This window comes from Dendrobates tinctorius, unplaced genomic scaffold (genome assembly GCF_039654945.1).
Source record: "Dendrobates tinctorius isolate UK_male_01 unplaced genomic scaffold, ASM3965494v1 ptg000155l, whole genome shotgun sequence".
NCBI lineage: Eukaryota > Metazoa > Chordata > Amphibia > Anura > Dendrobatidae > Dendrobates > Dendrobates tinctorius.
Genome location: NW_027361822.1, coordinates 20669394 through 20696175, shown reverse-complemented (window position 1 = coordinate 20696175; position 26782 = coordinate 20669394). Strand labels below are relative to the sequence as shown.

At 45.5% G+C, this 26782-nt stretch overlaps 1 protein-coding gene across 2 annotated transcripts; it reads left to right on the top strand.

Moving 5' to 3' along the window:
• The first annotated feature begins 9800 nt into the window (after positions 1-9800).
• On the top strand, positions 9801-26472 carry LOC141051212 (uncharacterized). Of its 2 annotated transcripts, XM_073548093.1 has the most exons (11): positions 9801-9871; positions 16995-17140; positions 17270-17449; positions 17524-17647; positions 17729-17826; positions 20651-20800; positions 20930-21109; positions 21192-21315; positions 21399-21496; positions 21695-21785; positions 24822-26472. In XM_073548093.1, exons 2-11 carry the CDS (start codon positions 17048-17050, stop codon positions 26144-26146), a joined length of 2463 nt encoding a protein of 820 aa, XP_073404194.1. In that variant the 5' UTR covers positions 9801-9871; positions 16995-17047; the 3' UTR covers positions 26147-26472. The 2 variants fall into 2 exon arrangements, with proteins under 2 accessions (XP_073404194.1, XP_073404193.1); XM_073548092.1 differs by lacking the exon at positions 9801-9871 and having other exon boundaries at positions 13872-17140.
• Positions 26473-26782: the final 310 nt, after the last annotated feature.

The following is a 26782-nucleotide window of genomic DNA, read 5'->3' as shown; positions in this document are numbered from 1 at the left end:
TTGGTAGGTGATCAAATACGCATTTCATACAATAAAATGCAATTGAATTATTTTATAATCATACAATGTGATTTTCTGCCTTTTTATTTTTAGATTCTGTCTCACAGTTGCAGTGTACCTAACGCTATAAATGACAGACCTCTCCATTCTTTGTAGGTGGGAAAACTTGCAAAATCGTCAGTGTATCAAATCCTTATTTTCCCCACTGTATGTTCATATTCATTCTGCAGACTCACTGTATTCTCCCAATGTATTTCTATCCACTTCTTTCATATATTGTCGTCACTCTTAATCATAATTCTTTACATCTGTATCCACTACACACTTTTTCTGCACTGATTTTATACATCACCTTTCACAATTTTCATTTCCAATTTTTTTCACTCTTTCATTTAATCATACATAATTATTATAGATTCTTTATTAATCACCTTTCCTTTCTTCACACGTTATCATATTTCATCTTCCCATTACCCATACCTACCTCTCTTACTGTTTCATTTCCCTCTTTCCAGCTGCGTTCTCTGTTCTCCATTTTGTTTCTATTTACCTGGAGAAACTCCTCACACGCTTCCTTTCTTCATCTGTCTGTATCCCGTTGGTGTGCATGCATTGGTCTCTGTAGGGCCGGGGAGTCACACTCACATGGCCTGCTCCACCTCCCCCCCATGATGAAGCGTCGTGGCGAAACTCACGTTGCAAATGGCACCATCCCAGCAGGAGGACCACGTGGGTAATGTTGATTTTTCATTCTGATTCTGTTTTATGTCATGTATCCCTCATTCTCTTGCGTGCAGCTTTATACATTCACACTTATTTATCCTCTGCTGTGCATGCCTATCACCTCATTACATCACCAAAGCTTTACTATACTCATTTATTCATAGTCCACATAGCAGTTGTGGTTCGTATGTTACTAATCTTGTCCTGCTGAGTTTCCCGTATTATCAATACTTGTCTTCCATTTTGTTATAATAAAGACACTTTTATAATATCCTCTTGGCTACATACACACAATGACAGCCTGGTACAGAAAGGAGAGAGCCCTGCCCTAATGGGGAAGGAGACAGTAAGGTAGGGGGGCACACACGGTTCTGCTTTGTGTGGCTTCGCTCCGTACACCTCGTACACACGCGGCTCCCGTACACCTCGTACACACGCGGCTCCGCTCCGTACACCTCGTACACACGCGGCTCCCGTACACCTCGTACACACACGGCTTCGCTCCGTACACACGCGGCTCCCGTACACCTCGTACACACGCGGCTCCGCTCCGTACACCTCGTACACACACGGCTCCGCTCCGTACACCTCGTACACACGCGGCTCCTGTACACCTCGTACACACGCGGCTCCGCTCCGTACACCTCGTACACACACGGCTCCGCTCCGTACACCTCGTACACACGCGGCTCCCGTACACCTCGTACACACACGGCTTCGCTCCGTACACCTCGTACACACGCGGCTCCCGTACACCTCGTACACACGCGGCTCCGCTCCGTACACCTCGTACACACACGGCTCCGCTCCGTACACCTCGTACACACGCGGCTCCGCTCCATACACCTCGTACACACGCGGCTCCGCTCTGTACACCCTGTACACACGCGGCTCCGCTCCGTACATCTCGTACACACACGGCTCCGCTCCGTACACCTCGTATACACGCGGCTCCGCTCCGAACACCTCGCACACACGCGGCTCCGCTCCGTACACCTTGTACTCATGCGGCTCCGCTCCATACACCACGTTCACATGGCTCCGCTCTGTACACCACGTACACAAGCGGCTCCGCTCCATACCCCTCATACACACGCAGCTCCGCTCCGTACACCTCGTACACACACACGGCTCCGCTCCGTACACCTCGTACACACACACGGCTCCGCTCCGTACACCTCGTACACACACGGCTCTGCTCCGTACACCTCGTACACACGTGGCTCTGCTCCATACCCCTCGTACACACGTGGCTCCGCTCCGTACACCTCGTACACACACACGGCTCCGCTCCGTACACCTCGTACACACACAGCTCTGCTCCGTACACCTCGTACACACGTGGCTCTGCTCCATACCCCTCGTACACACGTGGCTCCGCTCCGTACACTTCGTACACACACGCGGCTCTATTCCGTACACATCGTACACACGCGGCTCCGCACCGTACACCTCGTACACACGCGGCTCTGCTCTGTACACCACGTACACACGCGGCTCCGCTCTGTACACCTCGTACACACGCGGCTCTGCTCTGTACACCACGTACACACGCGGCTCTGCTCTGTACACCACGTACACACGCGGCTCCGCTCCGTACCCCTCATACACACGCGGCTCCACTCCGTACACCTCGTACACACGACTCCGCTCTGTACACCTCGTACACACGGCTCCGCTCTGTACATCACATACACACACGTGGCTCCGCTCCGTACACCTCGTACACACGCGGCTCCACTCCGTACACCCCGTACACACGCGGCTCCGCTCCGTACACCTCGTACACATGGGGCTCCGCTCCGTACACCTCATACACACACGGCTCCGCTCCGTACACCTCATACACACACGGCTCCGCTCCATACACCTCGTACACATGGGGCTCCGCTCCGTACACCTCGTACACACACACGGCTCCGCTCCATACACCTCGTACACACGGCTCCGCTCTGTACACCACGTACACACACGTGGCTCCGCTCCGTACACCTCGTACACACACACACCACTATGCTCCATACACCACGTACACACACGCACCGCTCCATACATCCCGTACACACACGGCTACGCTCCGTACACCTCGTACACACACGGCTCCGCTCCATACATCCCGTACACACACGGCTCCGCTCCGTACACCTCGTACACACACGGCTCCGCTCCGTACACCTCGTACACACACGGCTCCGCTCCGTACACCTCATACACACACGGCTCCGCTCCATACACCTCGTAAGGTAAAGGAGAAAACAAGGGGAACTGCTACCTTGGATCTAATCCTTATAAACAGGGAGGAAATGGTTGAGGAGGTAAAAGTGGCTGGGACCCTAGGAGGTAGCGACCATGCTATTTTAGAATTTTGGATAACTAGAGGCGGAAGACCTGTGAAGACTCAGACGTCAAGGTTAGATTTCAGAAAGGCAGATTTTAAGGGATTCAGAAAGAGAATTGGAGGGATCCAATGGCTGGATATCCTTAAAGACAAAAATGTCCAGGAAGGATGGGAAATCTTGAAAAATGAAATTCTCAAAGCACAGTTGTTAACAATTCCGAAAAGAGGGAAGAATAGGAAGCATTTAAGGAAACCAGGATGGATGAACACAGAACTTAAGCACATGCTAAAAAGGAAGCAAAAAATGTTTATAAAATGGAAAGAAGGAGGCATATCTAAAGAAGAATATAATGCTGTCTGCAGAACCTGCAAGGCACAAATCAGATTAGCTAAAGCTGAAAATGAATTGAGGCTTGCAAGAGATGTCAAAAGCAATAATAAAGGATTTTGGGGATATGTCAAAAGTAAAAGAAAAGTCAAAGATGCTATAGGATTTTTACAGGATGAAAATGATGAAATGGTAAGACAGGATGTTGAGAAGGCTGAACTTTTAAATTCCTATTTTGCATCTGTTTTCTCTCAGAAAGGAAATGTAACATCAACTGTTATTCACTGTCCTATTAAGGGAATAGAAGAATCCAGGATATCTATAAACAGAAAGATAGTGAGGAAACACTTAGCTAACCTAAATGTATTCAAGTCTCCAGGTCCAGATGAATTACACCCCAGAGTACTGAAGGAGATAGCAGAAGAAATTTTTGAACCCCTCTCCATAATCTTTGAAAATTCTTGGAGAACAGGAGAAGTGCCAGAAGACTGGAGAAGAGCAAATGTTGTTCCTATCTTCAAAAAGGGGAAGAAGGTGGACCCAGGCAACTATAGGCCGGTGAGTCTGACTTCTATACCAGGAAAGATCTTTGAACAAATTATTAAACAACATGTATGTCAATACCTGGATAAGAATGAAGTGATTAAACAGAGTCAGCATGGGTTTGTAACTAATAAGTCATGTCAGACTAATTTAATTTCCTTCTATGATGGTATTACTGATTGGGTGGATCAAGGAAATGCTGTAGATATAGTATATCTTGACTTCAGCAAAGCATTTGACAAAGTCTCTCATACAATCCTTATTGAAAAAATGACTAAGTATGGAATGGACAAGGCAACTGTTAGGTGGATTCATAACTGGCTTAGTGATCGGACCCAAAGAGTGGTCGTAAATGGCTGCACATCCAGTTGGAAGAATGTCTCAAGTGGGGTACCACAGGGCTCTGTCCTGGGCCCTGTATTGTTCAACATCTTTATCAACGATTTAGATGAAGGAATTGAGGGTAAACTGATTAAATTTGCTGATGACACAAAGCTAGGAGGGATAGCTAATACTAGAGAAGAGAGAGAGAGGATTCAAAAAGATTTAAATAAACTGGAGAAGTGGGCAGCAACTAACAGAATGGTTTTTAACAGGGAGAAATGCAAAGTACTACATCTGGGCAATAAAAATGAAAAAAGCATATATAGAATGGGAGGAATAGGGCTAAGTGACAGCACATGTGAAAAAGACTTGGGTATACTAATAGATCACAGACTGAATATGAGTCAACAGTGTGATGCAGCAGCAAAAAAGGCAAATGCAATTCTAGGATGTATTAACAGAAGCATACAGTCTAGATCACGTGAAGTAATTATTTCCCTCTACTCCTCTTTGGTCAGACCTCATCTGGAATATTGTGTCCAATTTTGGGCACCACATTTTAAAAAAGACATCAACAAACTGGAGCAAGTTCAGAAAAGAGCGACCAGAATGGTGACCGGTCTGCAAACCCTGTCTTATGAGGAAAGGTTGCAGGATTTGGGAATGTTTAGTTTGCAAAAGAGAAGACTGAGAGGAGACTTAATAGCTGTCTACAAATATCTAAAGGGCTGTCACATTGTAGAAGGATCAACTTTATTCTCATTTGCACAAGGAAAGACTAGAAGCAATGGGATGAAGCTGAATGGGAGGAAACACAGATTAGATATTAGAAAAAACTTTTTGACAGTTAGAGTGATCAATGAGTGGAACAGGCTGCCACGAGAAGTGGTGAGTTCTCCTTCAATGGAAGTCTTCAAACAGAGGCTGGACAGACATCTAACTGGGATGATTTAGCGAATCCTGCTTTGAGCAGGGGGTTGGACCAGATGGCCCAGGAGGTCCCTTCCAACTCTACGATTCTATGATTCTATGATTCTACACATGGGGCTCCGCTCCGTACACCTCGTACACACACACGGCTCCGCTCCATACACCTCGTACACACGGCTCCGCTCTGTACACCACGTACACACACGTGGCTCCGCTCCGTACACCTCGTACACACACACACCACTATGCTCCATACACCACGTACACACACGCACCGCTCCATACATCCCGTACACACACGGCTACGCTCCGTACACCTCGTACACACACGGCTCCGCTCCATACATCCCGTACACACACGGCTCCGCTCCGTACACCTCGTATACACGCGGCTCCGCTCCGAACACCTCGCACACACGCGGCTCCGCTCCGTACACCTTGTACTCATGCGGCTCCGCTCCATACACCACGTTCACATGGCTCCGCTCTGTACACCACGTACACAAGCGGCTCCGCTCCATACCCCTCATACACACGCAGCTCCGCTCCGTACACCTCGTACACACACACGGCTCCGCTCCGTACACCTCGTACACACACACGGCTCCGCTCCGTACACCTCGTACACACACGGCTCTGCTCCGTACACCTCGTACACACGTGGCTCTGCTCCATACCCCTCGTACACACGTGGCTCCGCTCCGTACACCTCGTACACACACACGGCTCCGCTCCGTACACCTCGTACACACACAGCTCTGCTCCGTACACCTCGTACACACGTGGCTCTGCTCCATACCCCTCGTACACACGTGGCTCCGCTCCGTACACTTCGTACACACACGCGGCTCTATTCCGTACACATCGTACACACGCGGCTCCGCACCGTACACCTCGTACACACGCGGCTCTGCTCTGTACACCACGTACACACGCGGCTCCGCTCTGTACACCTCGTACACACGCGGCTCTGCTCTGTACACCACGTACACACGCGGCTCTGCTCTGTACACCACGTACACACGCGGCTCCGCTCCGTACCCCTCATACACACGCGGCTCCACTCCGTACACCTCGTACACACGACTCCGCTCTGTACACCTCGTACACACGGCTCCGCTCTGTACATCACATACACACACGTGGCTCCGCTCCGTACACCTCGTACACACGCGGCTCCACTCCGTACACCCCGTACACACGCGGCTCCGCTCCGTACACCTCGTACACATGGGGCTCCGCTCCGTACACCTCATACACACACGGCTCCGCTCCGTACACCTCATACACACACGGCTCCGCTCCATACACCTCGTACACATGGGGCTCCGCTCCGTACACCTCGTACACACACACGGCTCCGCTCCATACACCTCGTACACACGGCTCCGCTCTGTACACCACGTACACACACGTGGCTCCGCTCCGTACACCTCGTACACACACACACCACTATGCTCCATACACCACGTACACACACGCACCGCTCCATACATCCCGTACACACACGGCTACGCTCCGTACACCTCGTACACACACGGCTCCGCTCCATACATCCCGTACACACACGGCTCCGCTCCGTACACCTCGTACACACACGGCTCCGCTCCGTACACCTCGTACACACACGGCTCCGCTCCGTACACCTCATACACACACGGCTCCGCTCCATACACCTCGTAAGGTAAAGGAGAAAACAAGGGGAACTGCTACCTTGGATCTAATCCTTATAAACAGGGAGGAAATGGTTGAGGAGGTAAAAGTGGCTGGGACCCTAGGAGGTAGCGACCATGCTATTTTAGAATTTTGGATAACTAGAGGCGGAAGACCTGTGAAGACTCAGACGTCAAGGTTAGATTTCAGAAAGGCAGATTTTAAGGGATTCAGAAAGAGAATTGGAGGGATCCAATGGCTGGATATCCTTAAAGACAAAAATGTCCAGGAAGGATGGGAAATCTTGAAAAATGAAATTCTCAAAGCACAGTTGTTAACAATTCCGAAAAGAGGGAAGAATAGGAAGCATTTAAGGAAACCAGGATGGATGAACACAGAACTTAAGCACATGCTAAAAAGGAAGCAAAAAATGTTTATAAAATGGAAAGAAGGAGGCATATCTAAAGAAGAATATAATGCTGTCTGCAGAACCTGCAAGGCACAAATCAGATTAGCTAAAGCTGAAAATGAATTGAGGCTTGCAAGAGATGTCAAAAGCAATAATAAAGGATTTTGGGGATATGTCAAAAGTAAAAGAAAAGTCAAAGATGCTATAGGATTTTTACAGGATGAAAATGATGAAATGGTAAGACAGGATGTTGAGAAGGCTGAACTTTTAAATTCCTATTTTGCATCTGTTTTCTCTCAGAAAGGAAATGTAACATCAACTGTTATTCACTGTCCTATTAAGGGAATAGAAGAATCCAGGATATCTATAAACAGAAAGATAGTGAGGAAACACTTAGCTAACCTAAATGTATTCAAGTCTCCAGGTCCAGATGAATTACACCCCAGAGTACTGAAGGAGATAGCAGAAGAAATTTTTGAACCCCTCTCCATAATCTTTGAAAATTCTTGGAGAACAGGAGAAGTGCCAGAAGACTGGAGAAGAGCAAATGTTGTTCCTATCTTCAAAAAGGGGAAGAAGGTGGACCCAGGCAACTATAGGCCGGTGAGTCTGACTTCTATACCAGGAAAGATCTTTGAACAAATTATTAAACAACATGTATGTCAATACCTGGATAAGAATGAAGTGATTAAACAGAGTCAGCATGGGTTTGTAACTAATAAGTCATGTCAGACTAATTTAATTTCCTTCTATGATGGTATTACTGATTGGGTGGATCAAGGAAATGCTGTAGATATAGTATATCTTGACTTCAGCAAAGCATTTGACAAAGTCTCTCATACAATCCTTATTGAAAAAATGACTAAGTATGGAATGGACAAGGCAACTGTTAGGTGGATTCATAACTGGCTTAGTGATCGGACCCAAAGAGTGGTCGTAAATGGCTGCACATCCAGTTGGAAGAATGTCTCAAGTGGGGTACCACAGGGCTCTGTCCTGGGCCCTGTATTGTTCAACATCTTTATCAACGATTTAGATGAAGGAATTGAGGGTAAACTGATTAAATTTGCTGATGACACAAAGCTAGGAGGGATAGCTAATACTAGAGAAGAGAGAGAGAGGATTCAAAAAGATTTAAATAAACTGGAGAAGTGGGCAGCAACTAACAGAATGGTTTTTAACAGGGAGAAATGCAAAGTACTACATCTGGGCAATAAAAATGAAAAAAGCATATATAGAATGGGAGGAATAGGGCTAAGTGACAGCACATGTGAAAAAGACTTGGGTATACTAATAGATCACAGACTGAATATGAGTCAACAGTGTGATGCAGCAGCAAAAAAGGCAAATGCAATTCTAGGATGTATTAACAGAAGCATACAGTCTAGATCACGTGAAGTAATTATTTCCCTCTACTCCTCTTTGGTCAGACCTCATCTGGAATATTGTGTCCAATTTTGGGCACCACATTTTAAAAAAGACATCAACAAACTGGAGCAAGTTCAGAAAAGAGCGACCAGAATGGTGACCGGTCTGCAAACCCTGTCTTATGAGGAAAGGTTGCAGGATTTGGGAATGTTTAGTTTGCAAAAGAGAAGACTGAGAGGAGACTTAATAGCTGTCTACAAATATCTAAAGGGCTGTCACATTGTAGAAGGATCAACTTTATTCTCATTTGCACAAGGAAAGACTAGAAGCAATGGGATGAAGCTGAATGGGAGGAAACACAGATTAGATATTAGAAAAAACTTTTTGACAGTTAGAGTGATCAATGAGTGGAACAGGCTGCCACGAGAAGTGGTGAGTTCTCCTTCAATGGAAGTCTTCAAACAGAGGCTGGACAGACATCTAACTGGGATGATTTAGCGAATCCTGCTTTGAGCAGGGGGTTGGACCAGATGGCCCAGGAGGTCCCTTCCAACTCTACGATTCTATGATTCTATGATTCTACACATGGGGCTCCGCTCCGTACACCTCGTACACACACACGGCTCCGCTCCATACACCTCGTACACACGGCTCCGCTCTGTACACCACGTACACACACGTGGCTCCGCTCCGTACACCTCGTACACACACACACCACTATGCTCCATACACCACGTACACACACGCACCGCTCCATACATCCCGTACACACACGGCTCCGCTCCGTACACCTCGTACACACACGGCTCCGCTCCGTACACCTCGTACACACACGGCTCCGCTCCGTACACCTCGTACACACACACACCACTATGCTCCATACACCACGTACACACACGCACCGCTCCGTACACCTCGTACACACACGGCTCCGCTCCGTACACCTCGTACACACACGGCTCCGCTCCGTACACCTCGTACACACACGGCTCCGCTCCGTACACCTCGTACACACATGGCTCCGCTCCGTACACCTTGTACACACGCAGCTCAGCTACATCCACCCTGTAAACCCCTCCTGACCCCACACAGAAACTTCCCCTCATCCAGCACCATGACAACCAGCACAGCACAGTCCTGTATACACTGAGGCCCCTGATCATGTGACCCCTGACTCCTCCCCTCCTGTGACCTCATCCCAGGTCCTGTGCGCACAGAGCAGCCATATATGTGGAGTGCGGCTCTGCAGGTGGAGGTAGGTGCTGGAGATTCCCCATTACTGGGCTGCACAGGGGGCAGTAACCCTTCACCCGCTGAGACTTTTTTTGGTGCTTTTCTGTTGCTTTCTAACTAGAGATGGGCAGACACCTGGATTTTCAGCTGAACAGTTACAAAAAGTTCAGGTACCAGGATGGGGGGAACATCCAGTATTTGCAGTCATGTGCAGGACGGCACAGCAAACAGCTTCTGATCGGCAGTAAAATCATCACCACCGGCCAGACAGCTGTGGTTCCCACTCTGTCAAAAGACTTCCGGTTATTCATAGTTGGGTCATATGTATCTATCAGATACAGGCAGCGGTGGGATTCAGCCGGTGCTCCCCGGGTCGATGGAACCGCTTGCTAATAAAGCAGCCGTTTCCCCGGGAGACTCAGGGCCGCTATCCGGTACTGCCACCAGGGGCGGGCTGGGCCGGGTGGCAGAGGGGCAAGTTTTTTTTTTTTTTTCATATAAATCCGGGGGTCGGTCCCTCCTCCCCTAGACATCATACTCACCTCCTCCAGCGGTGCCTGCCGCTCTGTACCCTGGTATCCTCTGCCTGTGTGAGCGGTCACGTGGTACCGCTCGTTACACTAATGATTGAATATGGACACCACTCCCCTCCCATAGGCGTCCATATTCCTGACCTTAATAAGCGGTACAATGTGACCGCTCAACACAGGAAGAGGATACAGGTGCCTGGATTTACATGCAGGGACCTCGGGAGAACTCAGGTAAGAACAGCCATGCATACGGGGGGGGGGGGGGAATGAGAATGAGCCCAGTGGGACGGGGGGATGAGAATGAGCCCAGTGGGACGGGGGGGGGGAATGAGAATGAGCCCAGTGGGACGGGGGGAATGAGAATGAGCCCAGTGGGACGGGGGGGAGAATGAGAATGAGCCCAGTGGGACGGGGGGGGAATGAGAATGAGCCCAGTGGGACGGGGGGGGAATGAGAATGAGCCCAGTGGGACGGGGGGGGGGGGGAATGAGAATGAGCCCAGTGGGACGGGGGGGGGGAATGAGAATGAGCCCAGTGGGACGGGGGGGGGGGGAATGAGAATGAGCCCAGTGGGACGGGGGGGGGGAATGAGAATGAGCCCAGTGGGACGGGGGGGGGGAATGAGAATGAGCCCAGTGGGACGGGGGGGGGGGAATGAGAATGAGCCCAGTGGGACGGGGGGGGGGGGGGGGAATGAGAATGAGCCCAGTGGGACGGGGGGGGGGGGGAATGAGAATGAGCCCAGTGGGACGGGGGGGGGGGGGGAATGAGAATGAGCCCAGTGGGACGGGGGGGGGGGGGAATGAGAATGAGCCCAGTGGGACGGGGGGGGGGAGGATGAGAATGAGCCCAGTGGGACGGGGGGGGGGAGGATGAGAATGAGCCCAGTGGGACGGGGGGGGGAGGATGAGAATGAGCCCAGTGGGACGGGGGGGGGAGGATGAGAATGAGCCCAGTGGGACGGGGGGGGGAGGATGAGAATGAGCCCAGTGGGACGGGGGGGGGAGGATGACAATGAGCCCAGTGGGACGGGGGGGGGAGGATGACAATGAGCCCAGTGGGACGGGGGGGGGGAGGATGACAATGAGCCCAGTGGGACGGGGGGGGGGAGGATGACAATGAGCCCAGTGGGACGGGGGGGAGGATGACAATGAGCCCAGTGGGACGGGGGGGGAGGATGACAATGAGCCCAGGGGAAGGATGAGAATGAGCCCAGGGGGACAAGGGGGATGAGAATGAGCCCAGGGGGAGGATGAGAATGAGCCCAGGGGGACGGGGGGAGGATGAGAATGAGCCCAGGGGGATGGGGAGGAGGATGAGATGTGTGGCCATTATACTACAGTATATGCAGCATCACGTGGGGCCATTATACTGTATGCAGCATCATGTGGGGCCCTTATACAGTATGGAGCATCTTGTGGGGCCATTATACAGTATGGAGCATCATGTGGGGCCATTATGCAGCATGATGTGTGCCCATTATACAGAATAATGTCTTGGGATCTAAACCCAGTTCTAACAGGGTTGACAGAATCTCCCTTCGAGCCCATTGATTCAGCCCCAATAAAATTTCTTGCCCTTAAGATGGCCCTGGAAGATACGGTTATCTTGAAGCCGGATCCATCCTACCTGCCAAAAGCAGCCTCTAAATTTCACAGATTGCAGGAGATTGTTCTTCCTTCCTTCTGTGCCAACCCTGGGAATCAGAAGGAAGAAAGGCTCCATTCACTAAATGTGAGGAGATGCCTACTCAGATATGTTTCTGTGACTGATCCTTCGAAAAAGGATAATGCTTTGTGTCCTTTCAGAGGGCTCGGAAGGGGCTTAAGGTTTCAAAATGCACCTTAGCTAGATGGATCAGGGAAGCGATTTCTTTAGCCTATACAGCAAGTGGTAAGGCAGTTCCAGATGGTTTGAAGGCTCACTCCACACGAGCCGTGGCGACTTCCTGGGCGGAGAGATTGGAGGTGTAGATTGAGCAGTGGCTACATGGTTTTCTACTTCCACGTTTTATAAGCATTATAGGCTTGATGTGGGAGCCTCCTCTGATCTCACATTTGGGAGAAGGGTGCTTCAGGCTGCGGTCCCTCCCTAGTTTTCTTACCACTCTGTAATTCTCTCGTGCTGCTGTCATGGGACACCGAATAAAATCTTAGTTACTTACCGGTAATGGTATTTTTGGGAGCCCATGACAGCACCCTTATAATCCCTCCCTTTTCTTGTGGGTGAGCACTTGTTTTACTTTTGCATAAGCACGTGTGGAAAATTATTTGGTGTATGGAATAATGTGTATAATGTTACTAACCTTGGAGGTCCTCTCATGCTCTGTAATCCAACTGATGCAGGAGAGAGGTGCCTTCCTTTTATGTCTGTAGTTTTCTGGTCCTTGAAGGGTGAATCCCCTCTCTCGTGGTGCTGTCATGGCCTCTAAGAAATAAAGTTACTGGTAACTAAGATTTTTTCTGGAAAAAAAAAAGGCGTGGGTTTCCTGGTAATTTTCTTAACCAGCAGAGGGAAAGACGACAGCTGGGGGCAGATGTTTATAGCCTTGGAAGGGGGTAATACCCATGGAGTTTCCCAGGATATTAATATCAGCTCACAGCTGTATACTTAGCCTTCACTGGCTATGAAATTGAGGGACCGCCAAAAAGAGACATAGAGAACCTCTATAATTAATAGCCAGCAAGGGTTAGGCAGACAGCTGCGGGCTGATATTAATAGTACAGAAAGGGGCCATGGATATCGTCCTTCCAGGCTAAAAACATCAACTCTCAGCCTCCCCAGAAAAGGCGCATCTATAAGATGTGCCAATTCTGGCACTTAACCTCGCTCTTCATTTGCCCTGACGTGGTGGCAAGTGGGGTGATAGTTGAAGGGTTGATGTCACCTTTTTATTGTAAGGTGACATCAAGCTCAGAGGTTAGTAATGGAGAGGCGTCTATAGGATGCCCTGATTACTAACCCCTTACTGTATAAAAAGAAACACACAAAGTCCTTTAATTTAAATAATGACACAGACTCCTTTAATCAATCTTAATTAAACCATTCATACAGCATCTCCCATTCCAGTCATGCCATTGTCCTCTGTAAGAGAATTAAAATGATAACTAACAATATTGCTCACCTTTCCGCTGAGAATATAATAATCCATTTGTCTCACTATGGGTCTAGCTTTGCTACATCTAGATGGCAGACTGCATGGTTGTGTGATGCGACTATACAGTCTGCCATCCAGCAGAGACACTGAGAAGCGTCTGCTACCACTGCTCTGTCTCATGGTGAACTATGAACTGCCTGACATCACCGTGAGCATGAGAAAATTCTCACACCCGCGGAGCCGTCAGAAAGGTCCTGGGAGTTCACAGCCAATGAACTCACTTCAACTAGCTGACTTCAGCGCGAGCGCCGTGGGAAAATTTCTAATGGCGCTCTGACGTCAGTTAGGTGAAGTCAGTTCATTGGCTGTCCCAGGAATCTTGGGACCTTTCTGACGGCACCGCGAGCATGAGAACTTTTTCACGCTCGCAGAGACCTCAGTCAAGTCATAGGAGTTTACCTACGTACATTCTTTATTTTTGAGTGGAAAAAGAGCAACAATTTTATACTCTTATGATGGGAAAACTTCTGGTGCATGGTCTAGTGGCCAGTAGTAATTCCTAATGGAACCCAGATACAGAAAAAAATGGCTTTAAAATTCAGACACAAGTGATTATTAAGTTATCAATTAAAGGGAACCTGTCACCTGTTTTTGAGCCTATGAACAAATGCCAGCACCTTTAACTGCTCCTGTGCTGCATTCCACAAATGTATCTGTCAGCTCCTGACTCCCCCTGTATGTCCCCAAAAATACCATTTGATATTCTTCTGCGCTGTTTGTAAATGAGAGTGGTCTGGTCCGATAGGCATCCCTCCTCTTTGCTCCTAATCGCGTCCTGCTTTGATTGATGTGATGCGTCATCCACATAACTAACTGAGAGCTTGTGCAGTAGCCTCACAGGACCGTGCAGGCGTACTCTGCTCTGCCGTCATTTCAATGAGGCTACTGCACAGGTGCGAGATCTCAGTTCGCCATTCACATCAATCACAACCATGCTCTTGCACATTGCTATTTTATGCTTTGTTCACAGTAGGCCACAGCAGAGTGCGCCTGCGCGGTTCTGTGAGGCTACTGCGCAGGCGCGAGCTCTCTAGGTTTGCTATTAAAAAAAAGACATAAATGTGGATTTGCTGTAATCGTTCTGACCCAAAGAATAAAGTCGCCTAATCAATTTTATCACACGTAGCATGGCATTAAAAAAACTTACTGAATTGCTGTTTTTTGTTTTTTTTGCCTTCCAAAAATTGGAATAGAAAGCGATCAAAAAATGTCATGGGTCAAAAAATGGTACCAATAAAAATGTCAACTAAGCCATCAAATGCCTCTGTCGTCCGAAATATGGAAAAATTATAGCTCTCAAAAGATGGAAAACTCCCATGGAGTCAAAATCGTCACTACACCTGTAGATAAATTCCCAAAGGGGTATAATTTCCAAAATGGGGTCACTTAAGTGGGCTACTCTGCTCTTCTAGCACTTATGGACTCTGTATATGGAGTCTGCAAGCTATTCTAGGAAAATCGACGCTCCTGGAGGCAAATAGCGCTCCGCCCCTTCCAAGTCTTGCTGTATGGCTAAGCAGTACTGTACAGCCATATATAGGGTATTTCTATATTCAGCAGAAATTGTGGGACAAATTTTGGTGCCACTTTAAAAAAATTTCCAAAAGTGAAAATTTAAAATCTGAGGCTAAAACTAAATTTTGGTGGTAAAAATGTAATTATTTTTTTCATCATTGCCCAATGGTATAACATTCTGTGACACACCTGTGGTGCCAATATGGTCACTGTACCCGTAGATGTATTTGTTTGTGAGGTGTAGTTTGTAAAATGTGGTCACTTATGGGGGATTCTGCTGTTACGGCACCTCAGGGGCTTTGCCAATGTGACATGGCACCCCAAAACCAGTCCAGCAAAATCTGAACTCCATTGTGGCGCTTCTTCCCTTCTGAGCTTTGCACTGTGCCTCAAAAGTAGTTTTTGACCACATATGGGATATCGGCATACTCAGGAGAAATTACTCAACAAATTTTATGGTCCATTTTTCTCCTGTTAACCTTGTGAAAATAAAAACATTTTGGGATAAATTAACATTTTTGAGGTGATTTATTTTCACAGCTCTAGGTTCTAAACTTCTGTGAAACACCTGGGGGTTCAAGGTGCTCACCACATATGTAGATACATTCCTTGAGGGGTCTAGTTTCCAAAATGTCCTCACTTGTGAGGGGTTCACTGTTTAGGCACATAAGGGGCTCTCCAAAAGTGACATGACACCTGCGGACCATTCCATCAAAATCTGCTTTCCAAAATGCTACTTCTTCCTTTCTGAGTCCGGCCGTGTGCCCAAACTGTAGTTTTTCACCACATATGGGGTATCTGCGTACTCAGGAAAAACTGCACAACAAAATTTGGGGTCTATTTTTTGTTGTTACCTTACGAAATTAAACAACATTAAAAACATTTTTGTGGGAAAAATGTGATTTTGTTTTATTATTTTCATTGTTCAATGTTATAAACTTCTGTGAAGCACCTGGGGGTTCAAGATGCTCACCACATATCTAGATTCATTCATTGAGGGGTCTTGTTTCCAAAATGGGGTCACTTGTGGGGGCTTTTCCACTGTTTAGGAGCATCAGGGGCTCTACAAGTGCGACATGGCATCCACTAATTATTCCAGTAAATTTTGCATTCCAAAATGCAGAAGATCGATGATGACTCTGCCCATAGAAGGGCCGATGTGGTTCACATAACCACGAGACTGGATGGCACATACGTGCGATTACAGCGCCACAACTGGATGGGAGGTGGTTGGTATTGTAATGAAGAGAGGAGGCAGGGATTTCTTCTGGGCACCACACGCCCCGTAGCTTGGAAGAAATCATTAACATATAACATTACAACTGCTTTTCTCAACATCTGCACCGCAGCTATCAGGCCTACAGGTAAGACTGTTTAACCATTCTATTGCCTGTGTGCCTCAGATTCTTTTTAAGCACTGTATTTTAATTTTTATATATTAAATCTAAAGTTTAATAAGTTTGTCCAATGCTGTTCTAAACATACCCACATCAAAGAGGAAAAGTATAGCTTGTTTTATTTCTTACACAGTTTATGCTAAAGTGCAAGAGATACTTATCAGGGGATTTGAAAAAGTTCGCTATGCATGTGAGCTAGTGTGCCACCCAGGGCAGGAGTCTTGGTAACCTATCAAAATGGTGAGTGGTGGCTGCGAGAAGTGCGGTGTGGGATGTGTGAGATGGCTGTGAGGTGCGCTTATCTCATTTTCAGCCTATTGTGGTAGCTGAATGGACAATTGATTGTGAGAAGCGGAGTCCCTCTTTACAGTTATATTCAAGTCACAAGTGCAACAAGTTGGGGATGTTTATGACATTCCAGTTTATACGATCCGAGAATACAACATCTACATGTGTTATCTCCTCATGTTTTCCTATTCTCTCCAGTAACTGTATTATTACATAGGATCTTTATGCTGTAACATCGTCATCTTCTCCCCATACAAGTCCCTACAATATCGGATCCTACCAGTGGAGATCTACATAAGAGAATTTTCCAGATGGATCCATCAAGGATGGATATGGACATGGAGAAGATGGCAGAGAGGATATTACACCTCACCCTAGAGATCCTCTTCCGGCTTACTGGAGAGGTGAGAGATTCTGATGACGTCACATTACATCATTCTTATCTATGGGAATAACAGATGGACAGAACTGGAGAGGTGAGGACTCTGAAAATGTCTATAGTGAGATTTATTAATGTGTCTCTCCATAATCAGGATTACACAGTAGTGAAGAAGACCTCTAGTGAGCACTGTCGGGCACCTTTGTCTAAAAGATGGGGAAGACCACTGAGCCCAATCATGAGGCCTCCACCTCACCCCCTGATACATGAGGACATCAATGACCAGAAGATTCTAGAACTTACCTACAAATTGATTGAGCTGCTGACTGGAGAGGTGACACTGCTGGGAATGTTATACCATAATGCTATGAAGGGATCAGGGGATGACGGTATTATTGTATGTGTCAGGTTCCTATAAGGTGTCAGGATGTCGCCATCTATTTCTCCATGGAGGAGTGGGAGTATTTAGAAGGACACAAAGATCTGTACAAGAACGTCATGATGGAGATTCCCCAGCCCCTCACATCACCAGGTAATAGATAGGACAGGACACACGGCCTATAATTATCTGTATGTAAAGAATGAATTCAGTCCCTGTGTGTGTTTCCTCCAGTTCTATCCAGTAGGAGGACAACACCAGAGAGATGTCCCCGTCCTCTTCTTCCACAGCACTGTAAGCAAGAAAATCCCAATGTTCCTCAGGATCATCAGGTAGATGGAGAGAAGGTGTCATGAGATCTCCCCTATGATGTGTAGATGGCTGTGAAGGTCTTGTGTTCAGTCTTGTTTTATCCACCAGTATTATATGTTTTATACTTGGGTATTGAAAATGGGAGAGCCAATTCAATAAGACGTTGTTGCACATGCCGATCTTAATGAAAGGTCTAGGTTCAGTACAGTACATCTAATTTTTTAATTTGCGCACACCATCAAAATAGAGCTCTGTTGGGAATCAGAGTACATTTCCAAAGGAAAATTAACCACGAAAGTGACATAACTTGCCATAAATTTGATAAATGGGCATAGTGACGTCCTGTCGCACCCATGCTATTCCCATATCGGCTTGGCTAGTCAGGTCTGACTTGTAAATGCCAAATGTCAAATATTCTTTACAGTTCAAAAATATTGTGACTTATTAAGGTGCTGAAACAGCTGCGATCGGTAATGGTAGTAATCAGAGGCGTTTAATCCCTTAGATGCCGTTGTTCATAGTGATAGCACTACCTACATGGTTATTTGAGTGGCGGGGATCCTTTTTAACCTTTTAAGCAAACCATACTTGTGCATTGCCGATAGTTGCCATGGATACACCACGCCAAGTAATGGTCTTGGGATCACCCAGTTGTGGTAACTTGTTATGCCCTGCCATAAGCTGGATCTAGCACGCCTACTTTCAGAGTTATGGGTAGGTTCACATGAGCATATTTTCAATAAGGTAGTACAGATGAGCCATCTATATACTGTATCTGAGCATGAGAAAAATCACAGCATGCACTGGATACTTCAGTGTCGGATGAGACTCCCCACTCAAGTCTATTGGTGCGAGAACAAGTTGCACACAGATGACAAGTGAGAAAATAATCGTTAGAAATTTCGAGATGAAACTCAGATGATTTTTCAATATGCTCATGTAAACCCGGCTGTCAGAGACGACACCGGAGAGACCATGCAGATCCCACCACTGCTACCAATTGTCAAAAATCGCAACCGGGGGGGGTCATAACTGAACCACCAACTCTGTTATCTTTTTGCCACGAACAACCCTGAGCTTCCCCTGATTGTCCAGACAATTACGCAATTGACCAATCAACAGAGGAGGCTGCGGCTGTTTCCACAAAGGCCGGTTACTGGGAAACTAACAATAAAGTTATGGTATATACACTTCCAATTCCCACCCATGGAATATGGGTATATATTCCCGATACGGTCACTCCTAGCTCCATGATAACCCAAGAACTACTTGTTTCCAGCATCGATTGTTTTTTATATACATGCCGACTGGACTCCTGGGTCTGGTAGCGTATGGCTTCGCTGTCCGGTTTACAGAACAAAAGGAACAGAACTATTAAATTTTAAATTTAATACAGAAAGATAAGCTGTATTTATAAAAAAAAAAAGAGATTTTACAAAGGGGATAAAACAATACGGCATATAAAGTTAAATAAAATGAATTAACAGAGAAACTTATTACTCTGGTCACAGAGATGGCTCAGTTAGTGGATGGAAGCAATCCGATTGAAAACATCTGGTTAACGCGATCAAACCTACACTATTTATATTCCTTAGCATTGAACACGGATCATATTTCACCTTGACCTTTTTTAAGCACCTGAAATACACCCAAACACATCCCCTTGATGACCTCACGTGGACCAGGTTGTGGGTTGTTCTCAGCCCTTCAGGATTTTATGAAATTCCCAACATTAACAATATCTTCACTTCACATGATCGCAGAAGTTCGAGATCACTGTCATATTTTTTTATCAGGATTTTACTTTTCCGTAGATGGTAAACATGACATTGCTGGTGTCAGCTAGCTGACCACTATTGACTTGGGGCTTATAGGCAGGTGTCACAGTTCTGAAAAAATCTGCATATTCTTCACCAGTTAGTCCTGAAGTTGAAAATGTATGTCTCATCAATATCGGACCGATACAATTCCCAATATTCATAACTTTTCGTCGGAGACACAAAGTTTGGGGGAAGTTCTTTCACCATAGCAGCTTCATCCAGGTGAGAGTCCCTGCCCGTCCTCTAATCCAACAAATGCCAAACTTCATCTCAATAGGTATTTTGTCTTAATTACCTGTGCCCACCAGGGAATCTGGGCTTTAAAATGAATTTTAATTAATTAGTCACTTCCCAGCTATTGGTAATTTCCTACTTCCTTATGTCCATTATGCAATTCTACGTCAAGGAGGTTTAGAATTTAAGCTCTTTTTCCCTACCAGAAATATGTGTGGAGGGTGGGGGGTGAATGCTCCCTCACTAGTGGCTTTAGGGATCTTAATATTTTCTATGACATCGACCTAAGATTTGGCAGATGGCTAGCACTCGACTAGTGTAATGAATAAACGGTGCTAGTGAAATGGAGCCTCTGGTCCCGTAAAGGTTAAGTCAATATAGAATCACTGCACACGTGAATTATGCTAAAGTGAGCTTTTTATTATTTAATTGACGGTGATGAAGCGACAGCTGACGTTTCGGCCTAACTACGGCCTTTATCACATAGTCGCCCTTTTGAAGTAGAGTTTTGGTAGTCACCGGTTGATAGTTTATCACTGATAGGCAATATTTAAAAAAAATGCAGATTATCCAATATAGCCAATAGTCCAGGTGCTAGAGGAGCAGAGATCCTGTTGGTATGGCAAAAAAACATTGGTGGCGCAGTTGGGGATGCTGAGGCACGGCGGTGTTGTCACTATGTAATACAGCAGCTGCACATTCTATCTCCTTCTGTTTCTCTTTATTATCTCCAGTAATTGTATTATACAGGATCTTTATGATGTTACATCGTCATCCTTTCCCCATTCAGATCCCTACAATATCGGATCCTGTCACTGCAGATCTTCTATATAAGAGAATTTTCCTAATTGATCCTTCAAGGATGGATATGGACATGGAGAAGATGGCGGAGAGGATATTACGCCTAACCCTAGAGATCCTCTTCCGGCTTACTGGAGAGGTGAGAGATTCTGATGACGTCACATTACATCATTCTTATCTATGGGAATAACAGATGGACAGAACTGGAGAGGTGAGGACTCTGGGAATGTCTGTAGTGAGATTTATTAATGTGTCTCTACATAACCAGGATTACACAGTAGTGAAGAAGACCTCTAGTGAGCGCTGTCAGGCCCCTGTGTCTGAGGGATGGGGAAGACCCCTGAGCACAATCACGGGACCTCCACCCCACCCCCTGATATATGAGGACATCAATGACCAGAAGATCCTAGAACTCACCTACAAGATGATTGCTCTGCTGACTGGAGAGGTGACACTGCTGGGAATGCTGGGACATTATACAGTAAGGCTATGAAGGGATCAGGAGATGACGGTATCATTGTATGTGTCAGGTTCCTATAAGGTGTCAGGATGTTGCCGTCTATTTCTCCATGGAGGAGTGGGAGTATTTAGAAGGACACAAAGATCTGTACAAGGACGTCATGATGGAGGTTCCCCAGCCCCTCACATCACCAGGTAACAGACAGGACTAAATACACACGGCCTATAATTATCTGTATGTAAAGAATTAATTCAGTCCCTGTATGTGTTTCCTCCAGTTGTATCCAGTAAGAGGACAACACCAGAGAGATGTCACCGTCCTCTTCTTCCACAGGACTGTAAAGAAGAAAATCCTAATGTTCCTCAGGATCATCAGGTAGATGGAGAGAAGGTGTCATGAGATCTCCCCTATGATGTGTAGACGGCTGTGAAGGTCTTGTGCTCAGTCTTGTTTTATCCACCAGTATTATATGTTTTATACTTGTGTAATGAGAACGGTGGAGATGGCAGGATTAGAGCTGATCATAGATGTGACTTCTCCATCTGTCTGTGACTTTTACAATATTTGTTTCAGGGTGAAGATCTGACCCATATTAATACTACAGAGACATATGTGAGGGGTGATGAGTGGTGTAAAGAGGAGATTCCTACATATGACTACCCTGGTGAGTAGTAACCACTAAATATAGAGAAGTCACAGATTCTTCTCATTCACCAGATTTTACAATTTTAAACTGTTGTCTCCGAGTTTTGTAGTTGTATATGTTCTTTTGTTCAGCCAAAATACTATTTAAATCTGGATATAATTATGATACTGTTACTACTCACCACAGTGGAGATTATTTTGTAATTCAATTCCACATGGATTCAGCAAAGTTGCGGCTGCTGGCCACCTTTTGTCTAAACCATAAAAGGCGATCAAAATGTTGAAAACAAAGAAAAAACACATTCACCTCTTCAGCCTCTCTGCTGCTTAACACCACCCGTTCGGTCCTAGTCACGTCTTCGGATTGGCGTCGGTGGCACTGAAATCTCCAGGGCCTTGGTCGTTAGACCAAGGCTTCTGACTTTCCTAGGCACGGTATGGTTCTGTGAATGCGCCCGCAAAGGTCGTGGCCAATGGCATCATGGCATGCATCCTGACCTGCCATGCGCTGATTACAAGCATAAAGTAGCTGCTGGCACCGGAAGAAGACGCTGCGAGGGAGCGCAGAAAGGTAAGTGTAATGTGTAATTCTGATGGGGCCATGCATACCAGGATGGGGATGGGTACCAATCATACCAAGATAAGGAGGGGGCCATGCACACCAGACTGAGATGGGGACCCTGCATACCAGGATAGGGATGAGGGGACCATTCCTACCAGGCTAGGGATAAGGGGGACATGTCTGCCAGGATAGGGATGAGGAGGCCATGCCTACCAAGATAAGGATCGCGGGACCATGCCTACCAGGCTAGAGATGAGGGGGGCCATGCATACCAGGATAAGGATGAGGGGGCCATGCATACCAGGCTAGGGATGAGGGGACCATGCCTACCAGACAGGATGAGGTGGCCATGCACACCAGGATAGGGATGAGGGTGCCATGTATACCAGGATGGGGATGAGTGGACCATATATACCAGGAGAGGGGATATTAAGTACCAAATTGACCACTTTTTTTTTTTGCTTCAATTTTTTTTTTTATAATTTTCTCCTCTAAAACATAGGTGCATCTTATGGTCCGGTGCGTCTCATAGCCAGAAAAATATGGTACTTTTTTCAATAGTTCTGCACTCATTCTGATCTTAAGGTGTTCAGAAACTAGAGCCTGAGAAAGTCTAATAGGAACAAGGCTGAGGTCCAGATTGAAATCAGATTACCAATGTTCTCCAATTGTTTCAAGTAATATAATTGTGCACAGTTGGAAACTAGATCTTGAATTTTTTTTCCTATTATAACTATTATTAAAAACAAGTTTTTGGAAAGTCAGGGCTTAACACACACACACACACACACACACACGTACTCACACACACACGTACTCACACACACACGTACTCACACACACACGTACTCACATACACACACACACACGTACTCACATACACACACGTACTCACAAACACATACACACATACTCACACACACGTACTCACATACACACATGTACATACTCACATACCGTACTCACATACACACACACACGTACTCATGTACACACACGTACTCACATACACACCCACGCACGTACTCGCATACATACACGCACGTACTCACATACATACACGCACGTACTCACATACACACACGTACTCACATACACACACGTGCTCACACACACACACTTACTCACACACACACACACGTACTCACGTACACACACACGTACTCAAACACACACATACACACACATACTCACACACACACACGTACTCACAAACACACACTCACACACACACACGTACTCACAAACACACACTCACATACACACACACATACATACACACACGTACTCACAAACACACACACACACACACACTCACATACACACACACACGTACTCACATGTACACACTCACATACTGTACTCACTTACACACACGTACTCACATACACTCACATACTCACGTACGTACACACAAGTACACACATGTACTCACATACACACACACACGTACACACACACTTCCCTCCAGATGCGATAGCATCGGGCACACCTCTAGTACTTTCATAAGTACTTAGTGGGTTCATCTATACTTCTGATTTTTTGGAATTTGGGTAGATGGAAGTGGGGGATCTTTTGTAATGGTTAGTTAATAACATGCTGAACACCCCGCTCACCATTCAGCATGTAATGCTTGCTTTAGTGTTTTATCACATTCTCTGACATCCCTTTTTTTGACTTGGAGAAAGTCAAGGGTTTAAAAAAAGTGGTAAACCAGTCTTACACGTTTTCCAAAGTCATACTTTCTTCATCCATGACCATCCTGCTCCTTCATTCTGCACAAAAATGCATGCAGCTGTCAAGGAATGAGCTAGAAAGATATCACCTAATATTACTGATTAAAAGCCCCGTTTATAATTCTCCTCTGAGTGTCTTACTACAAAATAGTGGTAAGGGCCTGAAGCAAATGATTTCCGTGAGCCATAGAAAGTCAATTACGGAAGGTCTTGGGGCCTATGAGCGAGTAGGCTTTTCACAAAGCAAGGGAGGAAAAGGTTTTAGGGTTTTGGGGGGCGGGAGAGATTGTTGGGGAGGGAAAAAGGTAACAAGGTCAAGGTTGATCTTCAAATATGAAATCATAGGGAGGAAGTGAGACGCCAATGATTATTAGACAGACTGCTACGAGGTGTACACGTTTTCAATTATGGCTGCGAGGATGCGTTTCTCCGACCTATGCAACTATGTACCATGATATGTTTCTGTGTTTTTTTTTTTTTTGTTAACAAAAATTTGTAATAAAAATAGAGTTAAAAAAAAAATAGTGGTAAGGGACACTGAAACATGGACCTATTTAAGTGCTGGCCTCAACACAGAGTCAAGCCTGACATGATTATCTACTGGTCCTTGCTCTGTGGCCTCTGGTAAGAACATCAACTGTTTTATCACCACTGTCTTAGTGAATAATGACTTGCATTTTTAACATACATGTTATATAAAAAATATTATGTTCAAGTCTATGTTATTGAAAAGGTAATAAAGTTTTATTCTTGGCAGATGATTTTACCAGGAGATTAGAGGGACTTCTCGCATCTTCAGATTTGAAATCAGATGATCTTTTTGCCAAAAAAGATACACATGAAGAAGATTGCATTATCCCAGTTATATCCTCAGCCATTCACAGCAAAAATCCTTTTACTCAGTTCCTATCTTCTGATTTTCCACAGATTATTAAGAAAAATATAAGTCACAGAAAGGATATTAAAAATCAAAAAGCTAACACAGGAAAAAATAAATTTTCATGTTCTGAATGTGAAAAATGTTTTAACCTGAAGTCAGATTTTCTTAGTCATCAAAGAAGTCACTCAGGGGAGAAACCATTTTCATGTTCATCGTGTGGAAAATGTTTTAAGCAGAAATCATCTCTTGTTACCCATGAGAGAATTCATACAGGGGAGAAGCCATATTCATGTTCAGAATGTGGGCAATATTGTATAAGTAAATCACATCTTGTTATACATCAGAGAATTCACACAGGGGAACAACCATATTTATGTTCAGAATGTGGAAAATGTTTTAAACGGAAATCATGTCTTGCTATACATCAGAGAAGTCACACAGGGGAGAAGCCATTTTCATGTTCAGAATGTGCGAGATCTTTCAACCAAAAAACACATCTTAATACACACCAAAAAATTCACACAGGGGAGAAGCTATATTCATGTACAGAATGTGGGAAATGTTTTATAGAGAAATCAAGTCTTGTTATACATCAGAGAGTTCACACCGGGGAGAAGCCATTTACATGTTCAGAATGTGGGAAATGTTTTAACCTGAAGTCAGATTTTGTTAGGCATCAAAAAAGTCACACAGGGGAGAAGCCATTTTCATGTTCAGAGTGTGGGAAATATTTTAATGTAAAATCAAATCTTGTTACACATAAGAGAACTCACACAGGGGAGAAGCCATATTCATGTCCAGAATGTGGGAAATGCTTTGCGGTGAAATCAAATTGTGTTGCACATCAGAGAAGTCACATAGGGGAGAAGACATTTGCATGTTCAGAATGTGGAAAATGTTTTAAGCGGAAATCATATCTTGTTACACATCAGAGAACACACACAGGGGAGAAACCATTTTCATGTTCAGAATGTAAGAGATCTTTCAGCCAAAAAGCACAGCTTAATAGACACCAAAAAATTCACACAGGGGAAAAGCTACATTCATGTACAGAATGTGGGAAATGTTTTACTGATAAATCAAATCTTGTTACACATCAGAGAACTCACACAGGGGAGAAGCCATTTACATGTTTAGAATGTGGGAAACATTTTACGAGGAAAACAAGATTTGTTACTCATCAAAACAGTCACATATGGTAGAAGCCATATCCATAGACAGAATGTGGAAAATGTTTTGTCTTCAAAACAACTCTTGTAAAACATCAATGATCTCATATAGTGGAGAAGCATTTTCGAATTTAAAAATAGTTTTAAGTGCTATGAGTTTGTATGCTCTCCCCTTGTTTGCTTGAGTTCCCTCTGGGTTCTCCAGTTTCATCCCACACTTCAAATACATACTCATAGGGAATTTAGATTGTAATCCCCAGTGGGGAAAGTAATGCTGATATCTGTAAAGCTGTGGATTCAATGGCGCTATATAAGTGAGTAAGATAAATTTAAAAAAAAAATTTCTTGATCAGAAATTATGTTTGTTGTTTGACGTATGCTTTCAGCTAAATATATATTTTATCAACGTAGAGCTTTTCATGGCATAATGCCTAAATTTATCTCCTGAGAGAGTGCTGAGATTTAAAGCCATCTTCACACTGACAATTGGGTTAGGGCTGCACAGATTTTCTGTTGCTGGTTTCAAGTCACAAGCAACACGCTTGCCATAGACTTCAATGCAAATTGCACACAACATCCAACTTGCATACGACTTTTCTGGAACAATGCTATTATATAGCGTGGAAGCTAATGTTTGGCCATTATGCAGTGTTGGGGGCTAATGCAGGA

Excerpts from the sequence above, each read along its gene's own strand:
- LOC141051212 (XM_073548093.1), top strand. The coding sequence starts at position 17,048 with ATGGATCCATCAAGGATGGATATGGACATGGAGAAGATGGCAGAGAGG. Across the intron at positions 17,827-20,650 it reads ATGTTCCTCAGGATCATCAG|ATCCCTACAATATCGGATCC; the intron begins GTAGATGGAGAG and ends TTCCCCATTCAG. Across the intron at positions 21,110-21,191 it reads TTGCTCTGCTGACTGGAGAG|GTTCCTATAAGGTGTCAGGA; the intron begins GTGACACTGCTG and ends TGTATGTGTCAG.